The following is a 10,057-nucleotide window of genomic DNA, read 5'->3' on the forward strand; positions in this document are numbered from 1 at the left end:
CACACTCTATATAAGTTGTTCAAATATTAAATAAACAATGTTTGTGATTATTTGACAAAAGCTTATCATGCTTTTTTTTGCCCGGCATATGTCACAGAGCTTTTGTGCTAATCAGAAGTTAGACGTCATTTTCACAATCAACTAAAATAAAGGGGGGGGGTTCATTCTTAATCTTGCCCTGTCAAGTACTTCTATTTATTCACTACTTACCCATTAGATAACTTTTCCTCAAAGGCATTAAGGTGACTAAATTATGGATTCCATATTCTCAAGCAATAGAATATTCACTTATCACACAGAATACTTCAACTATTTTTTCAGAATGTTTCATTTTTTATTTTAAACTAAGCTTCTCTCAGTGTGAACTAACAGCATTTTTGCATTTTTCAAGCAAAAGCTTAAACACACACATACATAAGTTTACTAAGCCAGCTAAAACCAAATAGACATTTTTAAACATCAGAAATGGTATAATCAAACAACAGTTTACACGAAGACTGCAAGAATTCACCACAGAGTTAAGACCTCTTCAATAGAATGATGTAAGTAAAATCCATTTGTACATGGCTCTTTGTGTATTTATTCTACTTAGTACCTAAGACATAAAAAGGAAGTCTGAGACATACAGTTTGGGTTTCTATATGCTAATATTAAGGCAAGAAACTAGAAATAATGACACAATGGTTTATCCAATGACTTAGAAAGCCAAGGTGAAACTGAACTGAGTTCTATTTACTCCCCCGCATACCACACTAGGACCTCTACCCATAACTTGCTGTGGCCAACACAGTGATGTCAGTCCATCTTTTCCAATAGTCCTCTCCAAGATTCTGAGACAGCCCCAGGTGAATCTGTGGTTGGGATTACACAGCAGACAGATGAATTACTCAGCTCTCTCCCACTCTGTGTCCAAAGAATGTCAAACTACAGCTCCTGGGTTGATGAAAACAGGTGAGGTTTCAAATCCACATGACTGCAACTGGATGTGTTTGTGACCAAATATCCACTTGACTCTTTGTCCATCACCTTAGATGTAGAAGTTACTCTAAACTTAAAATTTTAATTTTTAAAAAAAGTACTGAGGATTCATAAAAGAATTTTGTGAGTCATAAAGAAAATCCATAAAATATTTCCAAGAAATTTGAAAGATACTGAAATGAATTCCAAGAGGTTTGAAGCCCACCAGCAAAGGATTGCTCAAAGGTACATCATTCAAAATGCAATGGAGACATACAAGAACAAACAAAATTGTATTTTGGACAATTTACTATTATTGATTACTGGAGTAGGTTTCTAAATTTATGTTTTTTAAACTGATAGCTATGAATTACTGTTTCTAATAACTCTGAGGGCCAAGGAATAAATTATCATTCACTACAATCAAAAAGGGAGCTTACTTTTTCCCACGCAAAGAAATTTTTTCCCTTCCATATACTTTTACAAGGTATTTTGTACCTAAATAACTGAGAAATTGAGCCATGCCCATCAAACAAAGCAAGCTACACCTGCCAGGAACACTCTTTTTCACACCTAACACTGCACTATAAGAAACAAGTATTTCTATAAATTTTCATTCTTGTTTGGAATTAATCCCAGAGAAAAACTATCCCTTTGAAACATTGCAATCAAGGGTTATAGTCTGGTTAAGCCTCTGCCCTCATTTCTGAGGTGTAAACTGCAAATGGGTGGGTAAATCTAAGCCTCTGTCCTATCTTAATCCATTTTTGTCTTCCATAAGAGAAGATAAAGATAAAGACAGGGTGCTGGCCAGTCTCCCTCGTGATTACAGAACTAGATTATTTACCAGCTTCACCTGACTAGCACTAAGGAATAAAGCATAGGTAATCGATAGCTCCCTGTGGAAAGGAACCCGATAGAGAAAAATATGAAGATGTCAGTCATTTCAGCTTCCTGGCTCTCGCTCAAGCAAAAGGGATGAAGAATATGAGGAGAAAGGAATAGAAGGAACGGATACACATTTTACTTTTTAATCTCATGTTGTCCGCAGAAACTTGTGAGATTAGGACATATGTATTTATAAACTTCTCAGTCCTGAAAAAATAATGTTCGCAAAAGAATTGCAACGAACTGGTCCAAGTGGTATGAAAGGTCGCCTGGGGCAAAGGGACGTAGCAGTACTGGACTCAATTGTGGAAAGCCGCGAAGATAGGTAACCCAGAGGTGTAAATTGCCTTTTTTAGTAGGTGCAGAGTTCTATTCTCAGGCGCTCGGCGCGGGACACCAGGACCGCAAGGGGGCGCCACAACAGTGCGCCTGGGAGCCTCGCTGCTCCGGGCGAGCCGGCTTCCCCCGAAGTCTGAGAGTCAGGGAGCGTTTTCGAGAAAGAGTAGTAGGGAAAAGGAAACGCAGAGATAAAAGGAGCTAAAACGGGAAGGAGGACTTATCACAGTTCTCATCAGCCAAGCTCCAACCTCCTTTACCCAATCCCACGCCTCCTCTAGATACACACGCACGCACATACACTCCCGTACGCTCCACGGCACCCCCCGCTCCTCAGAGCGGTGGGCGCCGACCTCAGGAGACTTGACCTTTTCCCCAGCGATTAGGGCAAGCGAAGAAGTGCTAAAGGTCCTGGCCAGGCTGCTCACGGGTTTTGAGCAAAAGCGCAGACAGTCGCTGCCGGAAACCGAAGTAGCAAGGGTCCGGGGCTAGCGCGGAGCCGACGCCTAGGGGCGCACCCGGCATCCTCGGGACTCTTCTAGCGCCCATCCCCACCTCCGCCTCCGCCTCCCTGTATCCAGGGATAGTGCAGAGTCCTCCACGTAGAGCCTGAGTTGAGAACGCCCTGGGCGGGTGGAGAAAGGGGGAAGGGGCAGAGGGCTCCCAGCACCACTGCCGCCCTCCTCCTCCCTTCCGGACCTCCCTGTCAAATTCGGGGGTCAACTCGGTGCCCCTCTGGCATTAGGGAGCGCTCCGCTTGCGTTCTCATTCTCAACAGTCTTCATACTTAACGTGCATTATCTGGAGGGCTTGATATATTCAAACCGAGGGCGCAGCCCTAGTGCGTCGGATTCCCTATGTCTGAGCCGGAGGCCAAGAATCTGGATCTTTAGCAAGTTTTCGGGGTCGGCGACTGGAGCCTATAGCTCAGGAAGGCCTCCCGAGCTCCGCGGGCGCCTGCTCCCTCTGCACCAGCCGGAGCTGGAGCAGCCAGGACTGGGGCGCAGGGTGCGCAAAAGGGTGTGGGGAGGAGGATTAAGCGGCAGCCCGGCAGGCCAGCAGCTGGCGAAGGCTCCTGCGGAAGCTGTCGTCCAGGAAGGCATAGAGAAAGGGGTTGAGGCAGCTGTTGGCGTAACTCAAGCTGGTGATGAAGTAGGAGAGCGCGATGACAAGAGGCGTCTGAGGGAGGTCAGTAGTGAGCGCCACCACGGTGCTCAGGTGGTAGGGCGTCCAGCAGAGGAGACACACGGCCAGAATCGCCACCACCAAGAGAGTCACCCGCTTCTTAGCGCGATCCAGAGCCTTGGCTTGGCTGTCCAGCCGTATGGCGCGCAGTCGGTACAGCAGGATGCTGTAGAAAACGCAGATGGTGGACACGGGGATGGCGAAGCCGAGCACAAGCGTATAGAGGCGGCTCGCCCGCCACCAGAAGGCCTCTGGCTGCGGGAAGACCAGCACGCACTGGCGCCGGCCCTGCTCGTCGTCGAGCCGGGCGAAGACCGCGAAGGGCAGCACGACCAGCGTCACCAGTCCCCACACCGCCAGGCTCACTGCGCGCGCGGCGCTATACGTGCGGCCAGCCACCCGGCGTGACTCGGCGGTGGCCAGCACTACCAGGTAGCGGTCGGCGCTCATGACCGTGAGAAAGTAGAGGCTGGAGAACGTGTTGTACTGGTCGATGGCCACGATGAGCTTGCACATGAGCTCCCCAAAGGGCCACTGCTGCAGCAGGAAGTCAGCGATGTTGATGGGCAGCACGAGCGTGAAGAGCTCATCCGCGATGGCCAGGTTGAGGATAAACAGGTTGGTGACAGTCTTCATGCGGGGCGCCCGCAGCAGCACGTACAGCACTGCCGAGTTGCCCGCCAGCCCCACCGCGCAGATCACCGCGTAGACGACGGGCACCGCCACCGCCAGCGGCGGAGGCAGTGGCGGCGGAGGCGGCGGCGGGCTCGATGCGTTGGGGCAGCCCAGCGCGGGGCCCAAGCACGACGTGTTGGCTGGCCCCAGCTCCGAAAATGACGCGTTGTGCATGTCGGCCAAGGCAGAGGAGCCGGCGACCCCGTTCCCTCACCAATGCCCTGCGAGGAGCTGCAGTTCCCCCAGCCCGCGTCTGCGTGGACCTGCGCTCCAAGTCCTTCTGCCGCTTCCCCGGGGGAGGCTCGCTCCTGGCAGTTCTTTTAGCCCACCGTCGCCGCGGACTCCCGGGCTGCAAAACGGAATTGAAAGCACGGGTTATGAAGATCGACGTGCGACTATACCGAGAGGTGCGGTTCCGAGGGGAGGGGACGGGAGGGGACGGGAGGGGTGGCGCGGCACCCCAAGTCGGCCCCCATGTGATGGTTCTCTGCTACCTGTTGAAATCTTATTCTAACCAGTCGAATACATCGAACAACGTCCTACAGAGTAAAGAGTCCTTACCCTTTATAGGAAAAATACAAACCCGTCTCTTCTTTAAGACGCCCCTGGCCAACACGAGTCCCCTAGGTTCGATGGTTCCTCCTTAGTAGCAAGTTCAGTAGCAACCTCTATCTCATTCAGGAGCTCAGGGAAGGGGCTCCTTTTCTGGAGGGTCAGGAGAGGAGGCCGCCGGCTGCGGTGACCGCTGAGGCGGCAGCCAGCCGAAAGTCCCCTTCGCTGCTTCTGCCCCAGGCGCCAGCTCGCGTCTCCAGGGGTCCAGCCTGCGCGCCTGGAAGCTTAGGGATGGCGCAGCCGCAACTGCTCTCCACTGACCCGACCGCCTCCCGCACCGCCCCCACCTCACCCCCACCCCAGCGGTGGGACAGAGAACCGCATTACTCATAAACCTTTTTTTCCTTCCATATGAACGTCACTCCACTTGAATTAATTAAAAAAAAAAAAACCCTCCTGTTAAGAATTAAATTTAAGAGAAACAAAGCATATTGGTGGTGGTCTCTTTTAATAGAGTAATGCAGTTGAGGCTCCCATTCTATTTTCTAAAACACCATACCCCAAATGAGTGAATGTAATTTTGAATTTTAAGTTACTTTTATACTACATAGCTAAACAGAAGGGAGAAATGAATGTAATTTTAAAATGCAAATCACCCGTTTTCTAATACTCTGGTCTTCACAGGATTATTAAATCATTATTAACAAATAATGGTGGACAATTTGAGATACTTTAGTCTTTCTAAATAAACATATAAATAATAACTATTAACAAAGATAAACTGCTTCTGAAAGCCTTTTAGTGTACTACGACTTAGTGCATATTCCGTAAAATGTTCAGTTTGTTCAACATCCTACACTGATTCTCACACACGCATTTCTGATTTTCCCGGTAAGAGAATTACCCGGCAGTGGTAGCAGTGTGGCCAAGCGAGGCAAAGCAGGGGCAGATATGGGGCAGATTTGGACTGCAGTGTTTCTACCTCACAGAGGCAGAGTTCTTTGTCTACAAAAAGAGGAACTCACCCTAGGCACCTCACTTTTGAGGACAGAGTGAAATTAATATGAGTTCTCTTCAGGTCCTATTTTCTTCCTCCACCTTCCCTTTGGGAGAGCAGCAAATTAAAACACAGGATTCTATCCTACTTCCCTCAAAAAATTTTCTTTCCCTCAAAAGCAGGCGAAGTCCAAATAAAGTGCATTTTTTGCCCTTTATGAAGCATTTTTAGGGGAGAGGTCCTAAGATAATGAGAAGAGTGAAAGTGCCAGTTGAGAAACCTCTGGGAGCAGAAATACAAATGCTTTCCTTTACCCATTCATTGTGTTTTTCCTGGGATCTTCATAATTCAGCTCCTCTTCAGTTTCATGCTTTGTATGAAGAAAGTAACAGGAAAGTCAGGCTATGTCCATGAGGTAAAATATATGAGAAAGCATCATATAACATTAAGCAAAACAAAAAAGAAAACGTATACATTATATATATATGTATATATATACATATATATATATAAAGTGTATATAATACACACAGATATGTATATCCGTGGGTATGTATGTGTGTATGCATACATATATATGTATATAATTATATAGTTGCTTAGTTTTCCAGTTTTTTAAATCATTCATTTCTAGCACTAAGCTAGAATTACACTGTGAAAAGAGTACATACTCAATATGATTTCAGTTCATGGGTAGCTGTTGAAACACTGCCCTGCAGTATATAGTTATTTTTCTAATTAGTTCATGTAAACCTGAAAATAATGTGTGTTCTGCGTTTGGTGGGTGCCAAACTCTAGGTTATTTCAACTAGTCAAATTTACTATTATGTTCCTTACATCTTCTCTTTTATTGGCATTTTATCTGATTGCTTTATGAGTTACAGAGAGATAGTGTTAAAAACTATCAGTCAATGATTACAGATTTCTCTATGGCTTAACTTTGTTAATTTTTTACCACATAATTTGATGCTGTTTTATTAGGTGCACACAAATTTAAGATTGTTATATTTTTCTGTGGAATGAATTCTTTTCTCATTATAAAATATCCTTATTTAACTGTGTTACTACTTGTACATACTTTCTTTTGTTTTGTAATATTAAAGTTATTTCTCTTAGTAGTATCATGGAATAGCTTCACTTAAATCTTTTTACTTTAAACATCTCTTTGTCCTTATATCTAAAATATGTCCCTTGTAAACATAATAAAGGTTTTTTTGATCCAATCTGACAATATTTGTTTATGAATTGGAATATTTAGTTCATAATGTATTTAATGTAGTCATTGGTAATATTTGGTATACCCACAATGTTATTTTTTGTTCTGTTTCTCCTCCATTGTTTTCATCCTTTTCTCCCCCCTTTGATGTTCTTCTGGATTAAAATGTATTATTTTGTTATTCAATTTCCCATACTTCATTAGCTTATTAGTTCTACATGCATTATTCAAATGGTTGAAATAAAAATTGGATATGAAATTCTAGATTTTCAGTTTTTTTAACGGTTTAAATGACAGTACATTTTCATTTTGCATCTATTATTTTTATTGGAAAATTGGTTTCCAGTCTTACTGTAGCTCTTTTGAAGGTATTTTTCCTTTTTTCTGTAACTGTTCTTAAATTATGTCTTTGATTTCATCTTTTGGCAGGCAAATAAGATGAGCTAGGAGTGATTTTCTTTCCATTTATGTAGGTTTGGATTTTTAGAGTTTCTAAATCTGTAACTTGATCTTTTTCTGTGTTCAGTTTTGGAAAATCCTTAGCATTTTCTCTTCAGTTTACTGCTTTGTCCCCTCCTCTCTCTTCCCTCCTCCTACTAGGACTCCAGTTACATGTGTGTTAGACCTTCATGCTCTTTTTTCATTTCCTACCCTTCTCCCATGCTCTACTTCAACCTGGTCCCTTAAACCCTGGCTTTCTTCTTCTACTTCTTCTTCTTCTTCTTTTAAGATTTTATTTATTTGACAGAGAGAGAGAGAGAGAAAGATTTTATTTATTAGGTAGAGAGGCAGGCAGAGAGGGAGGGGCAAGCAGGCCCCCTGCTGAGCTGAGATGCAGGGCTCAATCCCAGGATCCTGAGATCATGACCTGAGCCAAAGGTGGAGGCTTTACTCACTGAGCCAACCAGGTGCCCCAAATCCTGGGGTTCTTGATTGGTCCCCAATGTCTTCAAACAGCTGTCAAGTTTTTTTCTCAATTTTTACGGTAGTTTATAACAGGAGGGTTTGTATGATACAGCTAATTCATCATAGTAGAAGTTAATATCGAAAGTTTTCTATACAGCACAATGACAAATTAAAAAGTATATGTGTGTGTATTTTCATACACATAATTATGTAAGTATGTGTAATTGTGAAAGCATGTACATCAAAATGTTAAAAATATTTTGGTAGGATATAAATATGGCAGTAATTTTTATTTTCTTTGCACTTTTTTGGATTTACCAAACACTTTTATATACTTTGATATTTGTAAAAAATATATACTTTTATATTAGTAAGAAAATAATATTTGTAAAAATCACTGGAATAGTACTTTGCAGTCATAAATACTGACTATTGAGAAGAAATTAAGCATATATAAGGAAGGTATTTCTTCCAGCACTTGTGAAATTATTACAAACACATACACACACAGTGAATAAACAGATTTATAAATTACATTTTTAGAAACATACCTTATATTTCCTGAAGTTCACCCACAACATTGCCCCAAAAGAGATTTCCAATAACAATTTGTACTGCTTGAAGCAATTTTTCTTTTTAATAAGAAAATGTTAAATTCCAACTTCTTGTTTTAAAACATATGCAATTAAATATTTGAATCTTGAGTCCAAAGAATATCAATATCTAATATAATCAGTATGTTTTAATTTAAGGTTACTAAAACTTTCAAAATTTTTTTTTCTCAGCTCAGAAAAAAAGCGTATTCAAGACAGAAATGAAAAGGTGGAAACATCAAACTCATAGGACTTGTCATGGTGAAAGACTGAATATTTTGTCCCTAAAATCAGCAATAGGATAAGGATGTCTTCTCTCCACACTTCTATTCAACCTTATATGGCAGGTTCTAGCCAGTATAATGAGGAAAGAAAAATAAAAAAAATGCATTCAGATCAGGGACAAAGAAGTCAAGCTGTCATTGTATGAAGATACCATTATTATCTATTAAGAAAATCTTATGGAATCTACAAAAACACCCCTAGAACTAAATGAATTTAGTTAAAATGCAGGATACCATTTAAAGACCTATTGCATTTTATATACTAATAATATATGTTCAGAAGTTTAAAATGTATTTAATTTTTTTATGTGCTATTTGTTTTAATACCAACAGTGAATATGCAATGTACATAGTAGATAGAAAGAATCAGCCCAGGAGAGTCAGGGAAAGCTACAGACGGTCATTCTTAGATGACGACCTAGGGATATATCAGATGGAAAGTGATGGGAAGGAGAGTGTAAGTAAGTGAGGACATTGCAGACAGGGTACATGGGGGTAGCTAGGCAATGTGAAGTGATTGTGTTCTGTGAATATATATATATATATATATATATATAATGGATAAGGATGTTTTTTATTTTGGCAGAGGGTAGTATACAAAGATTTCTGTTAAATACATCATTTTAGTACAAATATCAGGAGGGTGGGTTTTTTATTTTTAATTTTTTTCATTATGTTGAGTTAGCCAACATAAGTTTTTGTTGCAGTGTTCAATGATTCATTAGTTGTGCATAATACCCATTGCTCATCTCATATGTGCCCTCTTTTAACCATTCACAGTAATATCAAACAGTACTTAGAGATTCATCTTACAAAAGATGTGAAAGACTTATGCACTGAAAATTACAACACATTGCTTAAAAAAATTAAAAATACCTTAAAAAATGGAGAGATATTCCATGTTCATAGGTTGAAAGGCCAGTATCATTAAGATGTCAGTCCTCCCTAAATTGGTCTATTTAGTGCTATTGAGTGCTATTCAACAATAAAAAGTAATAAGGTAAAGATGCACACACTGCAACGTGGATAAATTTAAAAATGAGTATGCTAAGTGACAGATTCCAGACAAAACAAAAATAAAAACAAAACTCCATATGATTGTATTTATTAAGACTCTAGAAAATTGGGGCACCTGGGTAGCTTGGTGGGTTAAAGCCTCTGCCTTCTGCTCGGATCATGATCCCGGGGTCCTGGGATCCAGCCCCGCATGGGGCTCTCTGCTCAGCAGTGAGCCTGCTTCCCTTCCTTTCTCTCTGCCTGCCTCTCTGCCTCTACTTGTGATCTCTGTCTGTCAAATAAATAAATAAAATCTTTTAAAAAAGACTCTAGAAAATTCAAGCACTCTACTGTGACAGAAATCAGATGAGTTTTTGCTTGAGGAAAGGGATGGAAAGTACAGGACAAGGAGGGACCGGAGAACAGCATTACAAAGGAATGCAGGGAAATTTATTGTGTGAGAATTATAATA

At 41.9% G+C, this 10,057-nt stretch overlaps 1 protein-coding gene across 1 annotated transcript; it reads right to left on the reverse strand.

Moving 5' to 3' along the window:
* Nucleotides 1–350: 350 nt before the first annotated feature.
* Nucleotides 351–4,908, reverse strand: NPBWR1 (neuropeptides B and W receptor 1). The gene has a single exon (XM_045075792.1). It carries the CDS (start codon nt 4,213–4,215, stop codon nt 3,217–3,219), a length of 999 nt encoding a protein of 332 aa, XP_044931727.1. The 5' UTR covers nt 4,216–4,908; the 3' UTR covers nt 351–3,216.
* Nucleotides 4,909–10,057: the final 5,149 nt, after the last annotated feature.

The sequence above is a fragment of the Mustela putorius genome, unplaced genomic scaffold (assembly GCF_011764305.1).
Source record: "Mustela putorius furo isolate JIRA1106 unplaced genomic scaffold, ASM1176430v1.1 tig00000151_pilon_pilon_pilon, whole genome shotgun sequence".
Lineage (NCBI taxonomy): Eukaryota > Metazoa > Chordata > Mammalia > Carnivora > Mustelidae > Mustela > Mustela putorius.